Source organism: Aspergillus campestris (assembly GCF_002847485.1).
Source record: "Aspergillus campestris IBT 28561 chromosome Unknown P168scaffold_11, whole genome shotgun sequence".
NCBI classification, from domain to species: domain Eukaryota; kingdom Fungi; phylum Ascomycota; class Eurotiomycetes; order Eurotiales; family Aspergillaceae; genus Aspergillus; species Aspergillus campestris.
The window spans coordinates 1,165,917-1,184,503 of record NW_020194346.1 but is presented as its reverse complement, the minus strand read 5'-3'; the positions used below and the strand labels follow the sequence as shown (position 1 = coordinate 1,184,503).

Here is an 18,587-nt window from a genome sequence, read left to right as displayed (position 1 = left end):
CGTATTCGGTGAAAGCGAGCTTCCGGAACCAAATGCTACTGGTAACAGAGATCGGCGAGTCAGCGGGCGACAACAAACGAACCCATGAACTAGTGTCGGTCTGCATGTGCTTGCATATGGCCCTTGTTCGTTTACATCATGGATGGAGAGATGAGGGGAGCGGGGAGGAGTACAATAGACCGCGAAGAGCCTCATCCTCGATGCCCGAATCGATACATCCGGGAGACGTGGATTCCGTCGTCTGGTAGGGTTTAAAGTGTCCGATCGGTCCTGGGGGCATATTTCTCTCCGAACATGAACTGGGGATATCACTGCAGTCGACAGCTTACCCCAGACGGTGTTGGCTGATTGCGGACCAATCGAGCACGCAACTTTTTTGGTTTTATCTAAAATTACTTGCTAGTAATGTCCCAAGACTCAAATGACTACTATCTCGGGGGGCATGGTCATGATTCAAGACGTCGTGGTGACCGTCGGCCTGGATCAGATTCTCGACACTATGCCTATGCCTCCCAGTACAAGGATGTGGACCCTTCTTGGTAGGCTGAAAGGAACGGTTATTATTATGCATCTCTGCTAAACCCTTGCTAGGACCCAGCCACTGCAGCCACACCCTTCTTCCTATCATGAAGGATATCCCAGCATACATCCGACTACTAGTGACCGTACCACCCCACGCCATCGTCCAGAGCTTCCCGAACAGGGTATGGTGGGCCAGTACCCCCAACAGTATGCATCTGACATGAGGTATGTCGCTATCATTGTTATGGTTACTTGTGCGTGTAGTGTATCGGATGTTAGTCCTGACCATAAGGGCGCGAGTTGATAGTAGCGCAAGCAACTACACTCATGAACCAACTTATCGAGAAGGGTACGGTAGTAGCGCAAGCAACTACACCCGTGAACCAACCTATCGAGAAGAGCACGGATCTTACCCGACAGGCCATGGGTTTTCTGCCGCATACCCAAGGCACCAGCCAAGCCAGACGGGACGTTCCGAGCCTCACGAATGGGACAGAAGTCAAGGATATGGGGTGGCACCTAGCCAGAATCAATATATCCAGGACGCCAGCAGGGCCGCTACCTCGCCCACGCTCAATCGGGGAAGTCAGGATCAAATCTCAACCCCGCCCAGCCGAGGAAGTGGGGGCTCTGACTATCCAGTACCCGCCCCCATTACACAACCTTCTGTAGGTATTCGCCTTCTTTGGCACATCCCCAGGTAGAGAATTGAACAACTAATCGGAATACTCAACAGATGCGAAGGATTCAGGGCGGTACGAGCGCAGAAAGCACACTTGATCCGAGTATATACACCTCATCCTCCTACCCCCCCCCCCTCACAGCCACTGACAGTCAGACAGGATATCAGGTACCAGGTGATTCGAGGAACTTCTTCAAGCCTGGACGGGTACGACAGCCATCACAAGAGGTGTCTCCTAGACTAACAGCACTCGCCAGGTGTTCTCAACCTTGTGGCATGAAAGCCAAGGATCGACCTACTCAAACAGGACTTTGCTCAGCGAGGGTCCAGTCTTTTACAGCAAGTATGGAGAGCCAATATTCAGCCAGATCCGTCGGATGGTTGTCTACAAACAAAATAGTCGATGTTCTTGGTGTTTGTATGATTTCTCCTTTGCGTTCCCCTTCGGCCATCAGAGCGTGGAGCTCATCATGTCCTCTAGTGCGATATACACCTACAACGGTCAAGGTGTTGCGAAACGAGACGTGAACGTCCAAGACCACGCTGTTGTCTACAACCAGGGCTCAGATCCTCGACCAGATCCGCGGGAGCCTAGAATGACGAAAAGACCATTGGAATTTGTGCCATCCACACCGGATCAAGCACTGGATACCATGTCCCGTCTGAACTTCGGGAAGATCTACACGGTTGAACACAATGTCAAAGTTCTGAAGGTGGGCCGTATCAGCTCTAAGTCCATGGCGACTTTCACGAATTATGCCAGAAGTTCGATGCTGAGCGAATAGATCTTTGGGCTTTCGACTTCTACATTTTTCCGTTTCCTATATTAAACGCCAGGTAATGCTGTAGAGGTGTAGCAGCCTCGGAGACTTTTATTTCTTCTTCTTAGCCCGCCCCCTACTAACATACGTCCCTCAACGCTGAGAACAAAATGAACTCACTATCGAATACGACTGCCAGAAGATCACTGCTGCACCTGAGCCACAGCGCTACTAGATCTTTCACTGCTTCTTTATATGCCATCCCGCTGCATCGCACGGTTCATTCCATTGGCTCATTTGCCCTTTCTGCCAAATTCCCTGCGTTCGAGTCTGATTTCTCTGTAACAGATGTGTACTGACTGCCACTACACTGTTTGAAAGAGTGTGATATGGAAATCCACGTTTTATTGATGATCATATGGGTTTGCTGCTGCTTTGAAGGCTTTCAGATCCCTTTTTTTGTTTTTCCTTTTTTCCTCGCATGATTTCCCTTGCGTCCGCTTTTCTTTTCATGTGGGTCAAAGTTGATATATTGTCAGCCCATGTTTTCAACTTGAGCATCCTTTTACATTAGCCGTATGGTGTATCTCAAATTGTTTCTCTAGTTTACCGTAAATCAGTGTTGTGTACGATGTGTGTAGAAAATGTTATCGATAAGGATAAGCTCCGCAGGTGGAGACATGCCTGATTAGGCAATGCAAAATACTGCCCCGAAAATCGCTCACCGCCCGACAGATTTTCTGAAGCCATCTGCCTCGAAAACTTTCTCGACCCTCAGGACCGTTTCGACATCAAACACTTTTTCCCAACATATCAGTGCGCTTTAAATACAAAATGAAGCGAAAGCTCGATGCCAACGATATCCCTTCTACGGCTTCTGTAGAAGGCGCTGAACAGGACAATGCGACGACCGCCGACTTTGAAAACCTCAATCTCGACCCGCGGCTCCGCCAAGCCTTGATCAAAGAGAAATTCAACAAGCCGACTCTTGTTCAGGCTAAGGCAATTCCGTTGGCTCTGGAAGGAAAGGACATTCTGGGTGAGTGTGTTCATGCCTTGTTTCCGAGTTCAGTACTGACGAAGGTACCCTATCAGCTCGTGCGAAGACTGGCTCCGGCAAGACGGCGGCCTACGTGCTCCCTATTCTACAGACTATCCTTCAGAAAAAGACGGTTCGTAATCTTCAAAGGATCTTGTGAACTCGAAAAATACTAACAGGCATGTACTGCAGACCGACCCCTCCCTGAAAGCCACCACCGGCCTCATCCTCGTCCCCACCCGAGAGCTGGCAGAACAAGTGCAGAATGTCATTAGCGCATTTACTGCTTTTTGCGGAAAGGACGTGCGCTCAGTCAACCTGACCCAGAAAGTAGCCGATGCGGTGCAACACTCAATGCTCGCCGACTACCCGGACATCGTCGTCTCGACGCCCGCGCGTGTCGTCGCCAACCTGGGCAGCTCAGCCCTCTCCCTGGAGAACCTCACACATCTCGTCATCGATGAAGCGGACCTTGTGCTTTCGTACGGCTACGAGGACGATATCAATGGGCTGGCAAAGGCGATTCCCCGAGGTGTCCAGACTTTCCTCATGAGTGCCACACTCACCGCAGAAGTGGATACCCTGAAGGGACTGTTCTGCCGGAATCCCGTGACTCTGAAACTGGAGGACAAGGAGGACGAGGGTGCTGGTGTCAGCCAGTTCGTTGTCAAGTAAGTCATGCGCGCTCCTAGCGGACTCTAATCACTTATGCTAATACTTTGCTCAAACAGATGCGCAGAGGACGAAAAGTTCCTCCTCACCTACGTCATCTTCAAACTGCAGTTGATCAAAGGAAAGGTCATCATTTTCGTCGCCGACGTCGACCGCTGCTACCGTGTCAAGCTCTTCCTGGAGCAGTTCGGAATCAAGAGCTGTGTGCTCAACTCCGAACTCCCCGTGAACTCCCGCATCCACGTCGTCCAGGAATTCAACAAGGGCGTCTACGACATCATCGTCGCAGCCGACGAGCAAGAAGTAATGGGAATCTCCAAGAGCTCCAAGAAACCCAAGGCCATCGCCAACCCCGACGACGCAGCCGAAGCCCCCGCCTCCGACGACGAACTCTCCAACGACGACGAAGAAGAAGCGGCCCCCGCAGGCTCCAAGCGACGCAAGATGACCGCGCGCGAAAAAGATTACGGCATCTCACGCGGCATCGATTTCCAGAACGTCTCGTGCGTGCTGAACTTCGATCTCCCAACGAGCGCTAAATCCTACACGCACCGCATCGGCCGGACCGGCCGCGCCGGCAAAGCCGGCATGGCGCTCTCCTTCGTGATCCCCTCCGAACAATACGGCAAGCACAAGCCGACGTCAACGACGACCGCCAAGCGCGACGAGCAGATCCTCTCCCGGATCATCAAAAAGCAAGCCAAGCAAGACCAAGAAGTCAAACCCTACCACTTCGAAATGAAACAAGTCGAAGCCTTCCGGTACCGCATGACCGACGCCCTGCGCGCTATCACCCGTCTCGCGGTCCAGGAAGCCCGCGCGCGCGAAATCCGCCAAGAGCTCATCAAGAGCGAGAAGCTCAAGCGCCATTTCGAGGAGAACCCAGACGAGCTGCGCCAGCTGCGCCACGACGGCGAGCTGCGCTCTGCGCGTCTGCAGCCTCACCTCAAGCATATCCCGGACTATCTCATGCCGTCGAAGGGGAAGCAGGGCCTGTCGCGCGAGGATGTTGGGTTCGTGGGGATTCGCAGGACCAGCGATAATCGTATCCGGAAGGCGAGAGAGAGGAATCGTGGGAGGGGTAAGCCGAGGAAGGCTGGGAGGAAGATGGATCCGTTGAAGTCGTTTACCAAGGGGAAGAAGTGAGCTTTGTTTTTTCTTTATATTTCTCTTGGGGAGGGGGAAGGTTAAGTTGTTTAATCTGGGAGTGAGGGTAGTTTTGTAAATGCGCAGCTTATAGTCCATGAATAAAAGTCATATATCTCATCTTGAATGTCGCATGTTTCAGGTAGATTTCGGTTCCTTATCATTAGGAAAGAAGGTTCTTTTGTATATCACATCCTACCGGACAGTAGGAATAACTATATAAGTAGGTCCTATTATACAAGCCCGTTCAATATAATTCAGACCGTTTATATATACGCACACCCACCAGCTAATGGCATCACGGCAGGAGACTCCAATAGTTCGGTCCAAGGATCTCCCTAAGCACATCGTCATCCAAGCCTTCCAGCCCAAAGGAGAACTTCACCCATTTGCCGCGCCCTTCCTTGCGAGTACGCAGAATGCGCTGCTGCACGGTTTTGGCAGCCTCGACCGTCTCGCGGAAGCTCTCGAGCTCCTTCATGCGCCGATACTTGATGCGTTCGATCTCCACGTCCCAGGGTAAATCGTCGGTGGTCCCATGGTCGACACGGGAATGGAAAGGCGGAGGAGCATGGACGGAGGTTGCGAGTGAGCGAGACGGGGAAGACATCGACGATGATGCTGAGGTCCGCGCGTTGTTGTCTTGTGTCAGGGGCGGTTCGCTGTTGTCGATGAGGGGCAGCCATCCCGGGCCTAGACGGACAAAGTCGACGTCGCGCCAGGAGCCGTTCCACTCGGGTCCGGCCGCGTAGCTTTCGCCGTCGGGGCCGACGCCGTCCCAGTTCAGGGCAGGGATCCAGCCCGCGCAGCCTTCCAGGTCTAGCCACTTTAAGCAGTAGGTTACCTTGGACAGTCGGCGGAGGATACCCGCTGACTCGGCCCAGTTGTTTTCCATTGCGGAATACATGTCCGTGCCGCCATAGGGGAGGGTTAGGGATCTGTTCGCTGGGTGACGTAGTCTCGTACCGATGGCGGTGGGGTTGACCGTAGGGACGGGCCAATGCGCCAAAGAGAGGTGGGTGATGGTCGACAGGCGAGAGAGGAGGTGGATGAGGGAGTTCCAGTTCGCAGCGGCGGGGCTTGGGTGAGCCAAGGACAGAAAGCGTAGGTTCTCAAAGCGTCCTCTTGAAGCAAGGGTTTTGGGGATGGGGCTGGGGTTGCTCGCGGGCGTGGTGTCGGTATCTTCGACGCACTCATCCTCCCAGGAAGGTGGGACAGGTGCCTTTTGCTTCTCTTGGGTGGGCTTAGGCCGCTGTGAGTGAAGGAGCTCACTGGACAGTCTTTTGAAGTCCATCCATTTCCCAATCGCCCCGGTCAGATCCAAACGTGTAATTTCCGAGTCAGCATTGGTAGCGATGTCCACCTCCTCGCCAGCAACAGAAGCACGATTGTCCATCCCCGGTTTCTCAAACAATGGGCTCAGACCATGCATGAGCCCCCGTGTCGGCTGATCCCTCGCATAGAATCCAACATAGCTTAGCAGGAGCACCTTGATATGATTCGGCAGAGAGGCAAGAAACTGCCCGTCATACGCGAGGTGCCACGTCCAGTGCAACGCCATCGATTTCAATAGCATGTGCAGGAGTCGATCGCGAGAAGGGAAGGTCACCCCGGGCAGGAGATCCAATCGGTATATGACCTGTTTCGTTGCCGCGTCATCATATGCCATCCCCTGTTCGTCATCCTGGTCCCCAGATACCCAGCTTTCCGGAGGCGGGGGTCCTGCAATCCTTCTCCCTCGTTCTCCCCTTACGCCGACGCGGCGGGTCGAGTCCGGGCGGGGTCGCGGGGGTGGCGTCTCCGGCAGCTCGAGAAGATTCCGGAGGGATGGGTGGACGGACCGTGCGGTCACGAATCCGGATGGGCTACCAGGGCCATTCTCTGCCGATACCTGCGTGCGACGAAGGTGGTGGATCAGATCGTTGACGGAGCTTTCCTCCGACGCTGCGGGGGAAGAAGACTGCCGATAGCGGTCATGCTGATTGCGCGGGGAAGGACCGGGGGAGGAAAGGGTATGGTGCGCAGTGCTTGCTGGTTTGATGAACGTGGTTTTCTGATGCTTCTTGGGCATAGGGAATTGCGTGGAATGGGTGGAGGTGGGGAGGAAAGAGTGGAGGAAGGGAGGAGACTTCAAATGGAGAGGGGCGCTCGTGAGTCACGGGCAGTGGTGCCCGCCATCGCGTTTTATGTCATAAAATATATAGAGTTGCTTTGACTCCACTATAAACACTAAGATATATTATTCTGTATATGGTTACTCTGATACTAAAAGAACATCTTACAGGGATAATATCTGATATAATAAGAATATTTGTGAGTCACCTATATACTTTCGATTAGAACCACTCCAAAAATATGACTACTAATATGACATCATTTCTTCTAGTATAGCGTCCTCATCATTCTAACTTGCGATATATCAGCACGAAAAAAGAGTCTTGGAAACGTGTCTCTATTCTCTATGTAATACACAGTCATAACGCGATCCCATTGGTGTAAACAGCCAATCCTTTGAAATATAGTGAGCGCTCTATCACTAATAACAGAGGTACCCAACTCCTGTTGATTGACTACCAAGTATCACCCATCCAACGCTTGAACGCCATCATTTTATTGAAAAACGCGTTCTATATATGTACTGAAGGGATAACTATTTTCCATGAGATGAACAGAATATTTTACTCTTCCCATCTCCTGCTTAACAAGCTCTTGCCTGAGGCAGACTCTGGGACAGCAGACAACCTTGTTAGCAAGTGGATTCGTCTTCGCGTTTCTTCTTTCTCTTTATTCTTCTTCTTCTTCGACCCCATGGAAGGGCTATAGACAAAGCTTCTCTGAACTTTGGTGCCCTTGGTGGGTTGAAGGGGGTATGAGGAAACTGGATATATAATCCGTGGTCTCACCATCCCACATTGGGCTCGGATCGGTCCGTCACTGGAGTCAGTGGGGTTAGGAATCCACTGCGCCGAAGACTGAGTGTTGTTTCGCTGCCAACGTCTTGGAAGCAAAGCAACAAAGCTGCGAACATGCATCTACCGTACCATGAGATTGGTTTCAGACTCATGGCACGGAAGCCATTATTCCGTTCCGAACACAGGCTTATCACCCGAACTCTTTTTTGCTCGTTCTATTTCCACTCTCGGCATTATTCTCAACTGCGAGGTTGATTCCAGTAAACGTGTGCAACGAAACAAAAGAAGCTTATCGTGACAACAAGTACTGGCCCGGTGGCCTGGCGGCCTGTTCGCAAAGCATCATTTGTCTTGGCATCCATAACACGTCATCCCCTGCTCGCTCCCACCGAAAAGCCACTGACATTGGCCTTGCGGTCGAGCCCAGGGGATCATTGCATCGACCCAAATGAAACGGTCACATTCCTGCTCTCCTGGTGCTTCTGAAAAGCGATATAAGCGCGTCCCCGCTGCCGCTTGCCTTACTCATGATGCTCTCAAGGAGCATGATCGCAATACACAGTCTCTCTCCCCCCTTACGCTGCTCGACATGGCTCCAGAGGAGAGGTGTAGCAGCTTGTCAGATGTTCCCATAATACCTCCTCCATCCACACGATCCTCACAACGGTCGCGGTCAAGCAGTCCATCGAGGCCAAACGATGCACAATATCGTGGCGGTCCTCTCCGGCGTGCAAATATTCGTGTCGACGAGGAGATACCTGTAGACATCAGTGATTATTCGACCAATATAGTCTTCAATGTACTTGATAGTGATGATGATCATCTAAAAAAGATCTCCCAAAAGCTCTGGGAGAAATCCAAGGAGCTTGTCAAGAATGCTTCAGGGGAAACTGAATGGACGGAAGCCTTATATACAGCAATTGACGAGCTAAGGCCAACGGGGCTGGCAATTGCGAGCAACAGAGGCAGGTTACTGTTTTTTAAATCGTTTAGATTCGGTGTTCCAGTGCTAACTCCTTCTTTAGACTGGCGTGTAGATTTAAAGCCTCCAGTGCACAACCCTCTGCCCATGATTCCACGGAAACGAAACCAGTCACAGCAAACTTTACCAAGAAACAGAATGACCGACAACCTGCACCCATCCCCTCATTCTTTGCATAGAGTTGAATCAACCATTCCGATATTTAAGCTCAAGGATCCTCGACCAGATATATGCGTAGGTCTGTCCGATGATAGTTTAAGCGGTTTCCTTGGAACCGAGGGAGGTCGCGGCGCTGCACAAAACTTTCTGTTCGACTTGCAAGACACGTCCACCCTAATTAGTGACCCACACGTCACCCCGTTAAACCTCCGTTTCCCCTTTCTGATCATCGAATTGAAATCCGGTGCAACCGGTGGGAACCTCTACCAGGCACAGAATCAAGCCGCGGTAGGCGCCTCAACCGCACTTCAGATCTTGAAAAACCTCGCAGAGCTTCGAGACACCCAAGATTTAGACGATGAAAACCGAGAAGGTGTTGAAGAGAGCAGGGAGTCAACACAAGCCATGACTAGCATTACATCGAACATGGTGTTTTCTATCACCACCGAGGGCCCGATCCACGAACTATGGCTCCATTTCCGGCGGCCTAACAAATATGACTTCTATATGGTCTGCCTGGGGATCTGGAGGACAACCCTCAAACATGGCTCGCTAGATTTCCTCCGCCATCTTTCAGCAATCTTGAAATGGGGGAATGGTGAGTTCAGAAATAGCATTCAAGGTATTCTCCCAGGAATTATGACCAACCTAGTTTTCGACCACATTGTGTGATTGCCTATGCGTTGGGCTTGTGAGCTAGTGATCATAATGACTGTACATACAAAAGCCGTTGCTTCTTTCTTAGAGGGTCACAATAGCACATACTATGCAGCTATCAAGATCGCTTTCTGCTACAATATCTCTTCTCTTCCACTGATCACATTCTCTATTACAAAGTTCGCTATTCTTGTTCCACATACTGCCGCTGTCTCCACCCCATATGTAGTAAAAGGATTACCAACCGGCTACAAAAGATATCACGACACTTTTGCGCTTCATGAGTAACCTTATATCCAGTGCGACATCTTTGTATTTCGTAACTATTCTGTTTCTTTCGCTGCATAGAATAACAATTAGCTTCGATGCCACATTATGTAATGTCAAGGTATATACGTTGAGGCATGGGTCTCTATTGACGCTTATCACGATAGACTTCGATGAAAACCATTAAAGGGATTATATTATGAAAGTTTAGCCACTGCGCCAAAATACTGAATTGGCATTTGGTTGGGTCTAATATGGCTGATATCCCAACATAATATACATGGGTGGAGAGTACGTGAAGATGGTTGTTAGTGGCAAGGTTAGCTATGAGATATACTTGTAAAAGAAACAGGTTTTTGCCGTTTTTCTCCATTTTTATAGGGTTGGTAGGTGACTGGTAATTCACTCGGCCGGCCCTAATGATTAGTATATGCGCAGTGATAGGATCAAGAACTAGATTTGTGCTGGGAACGACAGCACTCGGCGCCTGCTTATCTTTTAGCAATCCTAATCTTGATAGTTTCACAATTGCGAGTCATTTTGATGCTATACAGCTCTATGCATATCTAACAAGTAATTTACATGTGCAACAGCCGGGAACACGGACTTATATATCCCGGACCCAGGAATCATCGCGCATCTTGCCTTCGCGCTTTGGACCCTCGCGAATCCAAGTCTCGACGAGACCCTCCTTGGGATCCTCGTCGGGCAAGCCTCTAGACCGTCTCACGTCCAGGACCAGATCGCGGACCTTTTTCGTCACCTCCTTCCGCAGCTCGACAGCCTCCCGTCCGTTGAGGAGCTCGTCGCTGAGGACGCCCAGCGGGAGATCCCGACTCTCCGGTGACGCCTTTTCGGCCTTCGCCTTGATCGCCTGCCATTTGCGCCGGGCTTCCCCGAACACCGACTCGGTGTCCACCATCTTGCCGAATGTGATGCTCACGTCCTTGCCGGGCCGCGGGAGAAAGCGCGGGAACTCGCGACTCTCGTGCATGACCTGGTCGATGCCCTCGAGCCACATGGGTACGACATCGGGGCATTCGCTGGGCTCCAAGATCAGTCGCGCAACGCCCCATTTGAAGTAGCGCATCGTCTTATTGGGCGCCTGGTGGATCTTGCCCTCGGGGAAGATATGGACCCAGGAGTATGAGTTGCAGGAGTAGGCTGTCGGCGCCAGGTGGGAGTCCACGCCGTCCGTCGTGTACGCAGTGGACAGCTCGGAGAACGGATCGACGCAGACATTCTGCATGCTCCAATGCTGGCGTTCGGGTCGGGCCAGATGGGGCTCTGCCGGAAACGGACCTTTCGACAGGAGTCGGATTGCCTGCGTTACGGCGGGCTGTGCGAGCCCACCGAAAGGCGAGTGAGCGAGGCGGTGTGTAGGCAGCACTTGGCCCATGGTGAAGAACCAGGACAGGGGCCTTCTGACAGTCAATATACGCTGTACAATCCGGTGTCACGAATCCTCCTTCTATTTTCCTGGACAGACGTACCGAGTCTGGTAGCAGATATCGTAACTGCCGAACGACCATCTCTTATTCGAAGAGGCTAGGCCAAAGTTATACCGCAGGGGAAGAAACCCCCATATTAACGGATCATCCATGCTGTTCAACCCCGCGATCGGTGTCAGCTCCTTCTCGGGTCGAAGAAATCCACAGGGCCGCGCCAGGGAGCGAATGGCGCATCGTACGTACGTACACACTGATATGGTTGGAGACTGTCGAGAGAGTCCGAGTCAGTGATCGCTATACCGAGACAAACGTGAAAAAAAAGACTGCTGGAAGCTAACCTGTAATCAATCCCTTCGTCCTCTTTGTTGTATCTTGTCGCGAGTCGAGAATCTCCAGGAAGGAGTCCAGACCATGCGTCTCAGGGCGACTTAATGTATACAAGAAAGCCCGACATAACGCCGATACCCCCAAGATAGTCGCAGAGGATGAGGCCCTCCACGCCAGCGAAGGAGTGTCGCCGGTATCTGCACCAGCATCCGAGGCGCGCGACATGGCTGTCTATAAAAGACCCATGAAAAGAACGAACAGGCAAAGCAATGAGGGGGAAACTTCAAGAGAAGGGAAAGGTGGAAAAACAACCGAGGGGGAAAAGGGAAAAGAAAAGCCGTCGGACTTGGCCCTTTTCCTTTCCGGGGCCGCGGAGGTCGCCCTCGCACGGACCAAGTGCCACCTCGACGGGATTTTCGTCCTCGCCGACCTCATCGTCAGACCCAAGCAGTTCCCTACCCTCTTCCCCACCACTTCTCCCGTCGCTCTATCTCGCTGCAACATCGCCGCGAATATGTTCAAGCCTTCATCTCCGCTGTTCGGGGGTCTCCTCTGGTACGTATCTCCATGATGTTGATGCCATTGCCCGGATTCTACCGCCACGATTCCTTCACCCGACACCCTCGATAAACCGACCCATATTTACGATCTCATCCTAACGTACCCATTTTCGAATAAATAGGAAGACCCCGTGGCGCATCTCGTCGCCCCAGAAGGCCCGCCAAAGGAAGCGCCTGCGCGCCGTCGACCAGGTAGTGGACACTGTCTCCGCGGCTCTCGCCCGCCAAGGCCAGTCAACGAAATCCATCAACCGGTGGTACGACGAGATGCCGCGCGAGCAGGAAATGCTGCCCAAGGATAAATACACGATCTTCGACAAGAAGGAGCGCCGTTACCGCAAGAGCATTCACAGTATGTTTTGGATTCCTGGAGGCTTGGTCAGGTTTGGGATGGGCTATTTCCGCAATTGGGTGTTGGTATCACCGTCTTCGGACGTTGTGGCCATCTATCCAGCGTGGGAGAGGATATAGAGGTGATCATGGTTATTTTGGATCAGAAGCTAACGTTTGATCTTGATAGAACTGCCCAAGTGGACGCGGGTCAGCCAACGTGTCAACCCTCCTGGTTTCTAAGCGCGCGTTTCTGGAGGCAATACTCCTATTTCGATACCGATCGTGGCGGACGACATCTCCCTGGTGGATGCGAGTATATGTTGGGCTCGCCGCTGTACGGAATGCGGACTCGGAGGTCGTGCCGTCGCATATGTGTGAGGCGAATACTGCAAGGATTACTGGAGTTCTCGGCAATTGGGGAATATGCACCATGATTGCATTGTATTATAATGTTACCTACAATTCCCACTTTCTTGTTTGACAGCGTATGGGTACGAGTGGTCATTTCATGGACTTGCTGCGATGGTGTAATTCATAAGTCTGAGTTTAAAGATGGACTGCTGTGATCGCTCTGACATGGTTGAACAAAAGAATGGCAAAAGTTTGGACGATGGATATCAGGAGTCAGGGCAAAAGTACCGAACTTGGTGTTGGCCTTGGATACCATCATCTGATAATATCGCGTGATACCTGACGCTATCTCTCTGACTCGGGTTCTGTTGGCCCTGCCTTCGTAAATCGCCTTGCGGATCCGATAGCCGCGCTGGACCCTTTGCCACTCACCGAGTGTTTCTTGCCAGCCTGCTCCACCCTCGTAATAAGTATCTTCGTGCTTCCTTGACAGAGCAACCCCCTGCGGTGGCTTGCGAAGAATCCAACAAGCCGGGTCAACCTGTCCGTCTGGCGGTTCATCTGCCGAACTATCGAAAAGCTCAACCACGCTGACTTCTCTTATCCCGAAGGCGCGTCTGTGTAGGTTGACTTCCTTCCTCCATGATGTTATTTGGGGAGTGTGGGCCTTGGTATGGATTGTCTCGGGATATTTTGTCTTTATTCCCCACTGAGGCTTGGGATATGGTTTGTTGAATCGCGGGTCCCCCAGTAGTCTCTTCCTTGGAATAGGGACGCGTGAGGCCGGGTCAACAACAACCCAAGTCTCCCAATTCAGCCAATGGTTGGGCAATAAGGTGAAATGGAACGGCCTTCGGCCAGGTTCAATCTGGTTCGACAGCCATCCAAGTTTCCGATCTAAACCGTTCATCATTCGTTCTTCCCAATTCCTTAAGCCTGTGGAAGATGCTGCAACCCGATATTTCTCACGTGTGGAAAGGCACTCGACTCCCTCAGGACGATTACCTGCATTGCCATGGTTTTGATGCAGCGTCGGATCATCTATGACTGAAGACGAGGCCCAGTGCTTCTGCTTATAGAAGACCTGTCCGCGGTATCGATTTAAAGACATGACCATGATTGAATGAGTAACAGGATTTGGGGTGCACAGTAGAGGCTCGGATTTCCACCTGATCATGCTTTCAGATTGATGAAACTTGAACAGGGATCTTTCGAAGTTGGTATGCTGTGTCGCACTAGGTAACGTCGAGGTACTTGACTCTGAGGTAGTAAGTTCTGTAAATGCCATGGATCGTCTGGACAGCAGAGGATAGACTGCGGGGTCTGAGGAGATACTGGTAAGAAGCTCAGTCATAGGCGTTCCAGGAGGACCCGTGAGGCCACACATATCGCGCCTGACAAATGCAGCAGCTGCCTGCAACTCCATTCGTATCGACCATATCTGATACTTCCGTGTGTTTCGGGGTAAGGAGTGAAAGTCCAACTGGTCCAGACGATGGTTGACTGAGGTCCTGGGTTTGCGTGATGGCCTTGAAATTGAAGGGATCTTTCCACGAGTGGTTATTGCGCTCGAGAGACACGGTAAAGACCGACTGCGGTAGTATTTTGATCCATCCATGGGGCGCTCGAAACCACTGTTCTTGCCCCAGTGGGACGGGAGCAACGCTTCAGACCGAACCCTAGCTTTTGCTGATGATATGTGACACAAAGGTGTGTGGTAGGCCTCCTCCCCATCACTCGACTTGTTTTCTTGGGACATACCACCGGGTAATGAGGAGATATTCAATCTTTTTCTGACACGCAGCCCGCCCTCGCGTATCGATGGGTTGCATTCGCTTGGAAGAGTACCATGAGAACGATGAGCGCCAGTCATAAGCGCCGAGGAAGATGATACCGCATCGCTCTCAAGTTCCCCAGTTTCCTTGCGGGGAGGGCCAGGGTTCCAAATGACATCAGCGGGTGTGAAGCTATAGCTCCTCAGAAACTTCGGCAGCCACCGCAGAAGCCTTCGATTCTGCTCGAATTTTTCGAATTCCTTCTGTCCTGGATCCCACCAAACCCAGCGGTAATCAGCGTTTGTGGATTTCCATGCCGTCCATTCATGGAGCTTTTGTCTGAACTTTCGCCACACGTCCTTGTGAGCGTTGTGTTGTTGGAGTGGAATCCAACCGTACCAGGTCTTCGAATATCGCGTGCCAGGGGTGTTGCCTGCTTGAAGTACTCGGTGCCGTGTCCAAGAGCGAAAGTAGTTTCCGAGTTTCCAGAAGAGAACGGCCAGTACGAATATGCAAATTGTTCCTGCGAGGAGCTCGAGGATAGCTTTAAGGTGAGCAAAACTCCTGCTTGCGGCAGCCGGTGTAGGTGATTCCTGGGATGGTCTGGGTCTAAAAACAACAGCATGAAGTTGTCGGGTGAGAACAGGGGCCATCTGGTGAGTCCCAAGTGATCTGGCCAGCGAGCCATTCCGGTAACAATAGGTGCTGACTTGAAGGGCAAGATAGATGCCGGGATGGGAGGATTTTGAGTGTCAGATATTTACCGTGCTACCGGCATGTAGGAAACGTAAAAGGAAGGAGGGAGCAGAACTTCACTGTTCACATACAAAACTCATTCTAGAGTAGGTGGCCCATCATTGTATCTCTACAAAATCATTTGTTTTTGGTTTGAGTTTATCTTGTAAGCTTGTGTTGCTTTCTGCCTTTTCTATCTACTTATCATATCCTCTGGCCCGGTTACTACTAGTGTTCAAACAAGATAATGGGTATGTTCTGCTCCGACGTCCTGCACATGATACATATCTTAAGTTGATGAAGAAAAGGCGACAAGTATTTCTATCTCTATGGTAATGTCATCCTTACTACTCAACATGGTGTCACTGACTGAGAAGAAATGTATGGCCAGGATAAGGTCTAATAGCAACGGACCGTTGCATAGCGCTCTATAGCCGTTATCAGAAATCCCATACAACAAGAGAACTCTGGAGAGGGCTCTTTGTATCTTACTTGGGTCGCTTTACTACCAAGCAATTCGTGTTTGGCATATTTGAACCTACTTCTCAACGTCTCTCTCATCATGGCCATTTCCACCTGCTTCATTGGTTGCCAAATGTTGATCAACTGTATAAGGTTTCCCTGAGCCATTCCGGACAGATCACACGAGAGACACTTTGGAGATGATTTTGAGCATCAATATAGGAAAAAATTTTCTGCTATAGAATGGGGGCTTTATGCACCTTGCTCCTTACGATACTGAAGATTTGGCAGGTGAGGGGATCATCAATCTCTCGTCCATACCTGAATTACTAGTCTAGCCCTTTCTGTTTTCGCAAACATTAGTCAAAGTATATACGACGAGCTAAGATATTATCATTTAGGCTTTGAGGCTTTCCTTGGCTCATCACTGTGCGGACTAGTCATTCTTGTGGCGCCATCTCTTCCCGAAACAACCTCAGGACTCATCAGCTCCTGGGCGAGAACACGTTCGTTCTTTTCGATTCGGCTATTGACAAACAGTGGAGACACTTTTGTGCCTGGCCGTTTCATCCCATTGACAGTCATGACGCAGCTCAACTTAATTCTTAAGATACATTCGGCCGGTAAGTGGATCATGCCGTGTTGACACCCCGTCTATTCCGCCATCACAGGGCATCACACTAAGTGTTCAATTCGTTTCTTTCTTGTCACAATGTGGAGCATCATCAGTCCATGACGAGACTATGTGTGTAGCTGTCCCGGGATGGTATACAGGCGGACAGAAAGTAAGGGTTCCTGTCCACGCAAGCGGCTGCCGGGATGTAGCTGGACAGGACGGCTGAGGTGCCGGCGGCGGGCCGTAGTCAAGCTGGCTTATCGCAAGAGGGTGATGAAAGAAAGACTACTCACATGGAGTCCTTCATCTTTGTTTTTTCTCCATGCTGCCCCTACTTGCTGCTTGCCTTGGCTGAAGGAATGCAGGGGATCCGTGTCCCCACTGGACGGGTTCTGTCGCAATCATCATCTATTGAACGACACACCAATTTCTGCTTTCTGCTCCGTTTCATCTTTTTGTTCTGTTCCGATTTGGTCTTTGTTCGGCTGTACCTTCTCCAATATCACCCATCGGTATCATGGTCATGACTCGCTTTTCCCATAGCCGAGACTGGTTGGGGAGGCCCCAGTCGGCCACTAGAGCTAGAGACAGAAGTCCCTACCCAGCCTCGAGCAACGTATTTTGGTGTTTTCTACTTCACGGCATATGAACTATATGAGACTCGGGCTAATCCTGCCTTACCCGCACAGGTTCCATCCATCCGGGGCTGAAAATCCAGACCCGCCATGATAGACCGGTGACTACAGACTAGTCAGGGTCTAGATGGAGACCCACTATCTATATGTACCCGTGTGTACATCAATACCCGCCGTAGCGCCGGAAAAAACGGCGCTACCACCCGTGGGACCAGTTCTGTGGACGCAAACAAGTCTGCCGTCAGTCAGACCAAATGCCGAAACGGAACCTCGCCGAGCGGATGATCTGGCGGTCCCTTTCCAGCTTGGGTGGTCAAGCTCCCAGGCTCCCAATGCTAGATATATCGAACAGCTAGCTACGAGCCTGAGTATCTACCAGTATGGGCTAGGCCGAATGGGTTTCTACGTAGCAATATAGTGACGTGCCCAGCGAGTTCTGTCGTCAAGAGGCCCTTTTGCGTCTGCTGCTATTGACAAACTATCCTCCTTGGTCCTCTTATCTGTGAATGCCATGTTAGTGCCCCCGCTCGAAGCACGGCGCCTTATTCTGAGCAACAATGTCTGATATCGATCCTAATTCTGCTGCCTGAATATGAACCCCATGTGTGATTGGGCGTGTATACTACACCCAAAGTTAGTACTTGATAGTCTGCAGCTCTAATAAGCTATAAAAGTTTTCCTAAGCTAAGCTCTCGACAGAAGTACATTGTCAATTATTGTGCTGCGAAAGGACGATCAGAAGCATAGTAGAATAGGATGTCTGACCCACTCGCCCCCATCTTCACGTACTAGTACTTAGGTAGCAAACCAAGGGATCATTTTGGTTTTCTACACGCCCGTCACTAGGATCATCTCAGCTAAGGACTAGTCACCATACCCTAGCCTATGGCTCAATGCTTATGCCAAGCGGCACGAGTCTTTTTGTCACGAAAGATCAAGATTTTCTACTATAGTGTAGTGCCCACCCAACGCTAGTGTTGTGGGGCCTTTGTGTGATTAGAAGTATCTATGCTAAAAAGAATAGATCACAGCAGCAATCAGACATCTGGTTTGAAACCTGACCATAACCCTAGCTACTAGCGATGTCCCCGAGTCATGAGGTGGCATACTTATGAAGTGGAAAATCCTCGAAGCGCAGACGATTGTTGACCAAGACTTACTGTCATGAATCACGGCTGACTGCTATTGACGAGCCAGGCCCAACACTGGAAAAATAGTTAGACGTCGGTTCATGATGATCATGCATCTATACCGTGATATAGCACACCGCCACATCGCCACACTGCCACGGTGTGGCTAGTGTTACGTGGCTAGTGACTTAGCGGTGGCGCCTGCAGGAGTCCTCAGGCGGACAGATCTGATCGATCTTGCATTGCATGGGAGGCAAACACCACAGAGATGATCATCTATTCCGCATTCTCTATCTACATCTCTGCAGATCAGCCGAGCAAAGCAACCAGTTGGAAGAATTCGCTTATGATCACAATGCCGGACTGGTTGCTGGAGTACATTCTCACATGGCATATGGCGCAACTGACCATTA

At 51.0% G+C, this 18,587-nt stretch overlaps 8 protein-coding genes across 8 annotated transcripts; 4 read left to right on the top strand and 4 right to left on the bottom strand.

Moving 5' to 3' along the window:
* The first annotated feature begins 174 nt into the window (after positions 1–174).
* P168DRAFT_54787 (uncharacterized protein) lies at positions 175–2,184 on the top strand. Its single transcript, XM_024842000.1, has 7 exons — positions 175–539; positions 592–747; positions 830–1,190; positions 1,259–1,307; positions 1,365–1,411; positions 1,462–1,622; positions 1,686–2,184. Exons 1-7 carry the CDS (start codon positions 406–408, stop codon positions 1,987–1,989), a joined length of 1,212 nt encoding a protein of 403 aa, XP_024690308.1. The 5' UTR covers positions 175–405; the 3' UTR covers positions 1,990–2,184.
* Positions 2,185–2,763: 579 nt separating this feature from the next.
* Positions 2,764–4,930, top strand: dbp9 (ATP-dependent DNA/RNA helicase). Its single transcript, XM_024841494.1, has 4 exons — positions 2,764–3,004; positions 3,061–3,137; positions 3,197–3,675; positions 3,736–4,930. The coding sequence occupies exons 1-4, from the start codon at positions 2,800–2,802 to the stop codon at positions 4,820–4,822; spliced, it is 1,848 nt and encodes a 615-aa protein (XP_024690307.1). The 5' UTR covers positions 2,764–2,799; the 3' UTR covers positions 4,823–4,930.
* Positions 4,931–4,989: 59 nt separating this feature from the next.
* Positions 4,990–6,954, bottom strand: P168DRAFT_329644 (uncharacterized protein). The gene has a single exon (XM_024841493.1). The coding sequence runs from the start codon at positions 6,891–6,893 to the stop codon at positions 5,121–5,123; it is 1,773 nt and encodes a 590-aa protein (XP_024690306.1). The 5' UTR covers positions 6,894–6,954; the 3' UTR covers positions 4,990–5,120.
* A 1,064-nt stretch (positions 6,955–8,018) lies between these two features.
* P168DRAFT_54762 (uncharacterized protein) lies at positions 8,019–9,632 on the top strand. Its single transcript, XM_024841999.1, has 2 exons — positions 8,019–8,699; positions 8,760–9,632. The coding sequence occupies exons 1-2, from the start codon at positions 8,183–8,185 to the stop codon at positions 9,545–9,547; spliced, it is 1,305 nt and encodes a 434-aa protein (XP_024690305.1). The 5' UTR covers positions 8,019–8,182; the 3' UTR covers positions 9,548–9,632.
* A 701-nt stretch (positions 9,633–10,333) lies between these two features.
* P168DRAFT_306828 (tafazzin) lies at positions 10,334–12,079 on the bottom strand. Its single transcript, XM_024839057.1, has 4 exons — positions 11,589–12,079; positions 11,498–11,516; positions 11,293–11,403; positions 10,334–11,220 (listed from the first exon to the last, which is right to left on the bottom strand). The coding sequence occupies exons 1-4, from the start codon at positions 11,800–11,802 to the stop codon at positions 10,407–10,409; spliced, it is 1,158 nt and encodes a 385-aa protein (XP_024690304.1). The 5' UTR covers positions 11,803–12,079; the 3' UTR covers positions 10,334–10,406.
* Positions 12,024–13,065, top strand: P168DRAFT_292791 (mitochondrial 54S ribosomal protein mL60). Its single transcript, XM_024837665.1, has 3 exons — positions 12,024–12,132; positions 12,260–12,489; positions 12,658–13,065. The coding sequence occupies exons 1-3, from the start codon at positions 12,092–12,094 to the stop codon at positions 12,708–12,710; spliced, it is 324 nt and encodes a 107-aa protein (XP_024690303.1). The 5' UTR covers positions 12,024–12,091; the 3' UTR covers positions 12,711–13,065.
* Positions 13,066–13,134: 69 nt separating this feature from the next.
* On the bottom strand, positions 13,135–13,755 carry P168DRAFT_226205 (uncharacterized protein; the record flags this gene model as incomplete). The annotated part of the gene is made up of 1 exon (XM_024833118.1): positions 13,135–13,755. A coding segment is annotated over one exon (621 nt), but the record flags the coding sequence as incomplete, so codon positions are not given.
* Positions 13,756–14,682: 927 nt separating this feature from the next.
* On the bottom strand, positions 14,683–15,249 carry P168DRAFT_221094 (uncharacterized protein; the record flags this gene model as incomplete). The annotated part of the gene is made up of 1 exon (XM_024833099.1): positions 14,683–15,249. A coding segment is annotated over one exon (567 nt), but the record flags the coding sequence as incomplete, so codon positions are not given.
* Positions 15,250–18,587: the final 3,338 nt, after the last annotated feature.

Excerpts from the sequence above, each read along its gene's own strand:
- P168DRAFT_54787 (XM_024842000.1), top strand. The coding sequence starts at position 406 with ATGTCCCAAGACTCAAATGACTACTATCTCGGGGGGCATGGTCATGAT. Across the intron at positions 1,191-1,258 it reads CCCCCATTACACAACCTTCT|ATGCGAAGGATTCAGGGCGG; the intron begins GTAGGTATTCGC and ends AATACTCAACAG. Across the intron at positions 1,623-1,685 it reads AGTCGATGTTCTTGGTGTTT|TGCGATATACACCTACAACG; the intron begins GTATGATTTCTC and ends CATGTCCTCTAG.
- dbp9 (XM_024841494.1), top strand. The coding sequence starts at position 2,800 with ATGAAGCGAAAGCTCGATGCCAACGATATCCCTTCTACGGCTTCTGTA. Across the intron at positions 3,005-3,060 it reads GGAAGGAAAGGACATTCTGG|CTCGTGCGAAGACTGGCTCC; the intron begins GTGAGTGTGTTC and ends GTACCCTATCAG. Across the intron at positions 3,138-3,196 it reads CTATCCTTCAGAAAAAGACG|ACCGACCCCTCCCTGAAAGC; the intron begins GTTCGTAATCTT and ends CATGTACTGCAG.
- P168DRAFT_329644 (XM_024841493.1), bottom strand. The coding sequence starts at position 6,893 with ATGCCCAAGAAGCATCAGAAAACCACGTTCATCAAACCAGCAAGCACT.
- P168DRAFT_54762 (XM_024841999.1), top strand. The coding sequence starts at position 8,183 with ATGAAACGGTCACATTCCTGCTCTCCTGGTGCTTCTGAAAAGCGATAT. Across the intron at positions 8,700-8,759 it reads GGCAATTGCGAGCAACAGAG|ACTGGCGTGTAGATTTAAAG; the intron begins GCAGGTTACTGT and ends CTCCTTCTTTAG.
- P168DRAFT_306828 (XM_024839057.1), bottom strand. The coding sequence starts at position 11,802 with ATGTCGCGCGCCTCGGATGCTGGTGCAGATACCGGCGACACTCCTTCG. Across the intron at positions 11,221-11,292 it reads GATATCTGCTACCAGACTCG|GCCCCTGTCCTGGTTCTTCA; the intron begins GTACGTCTGTCC and ends GACTGTCAGAAG.
- P168DRAFT_292791 (XM_024837665.1), top strand. The coding sequence starts at position 12,092 with ATGTTCAAGCCTTCATCTCCGCTGTTCGGGGGTCTCCTCTG. Across the intron at positions 12,133-12,259 it reads CTGTTCGGGGGTCTCCTCTG|GAAGACCCCGTGGCGCATCT; the intron begins GTACGTATCTCC and ends TCGAATAAATAG. Across the intron at positions 12,490-12,657 it reads TTACCGCAAGAGCATTCACA|AACTGCCCAAGTGGACGCGG; the intron begins GTATGTTTTGGA and ends TGATCTTGATAG.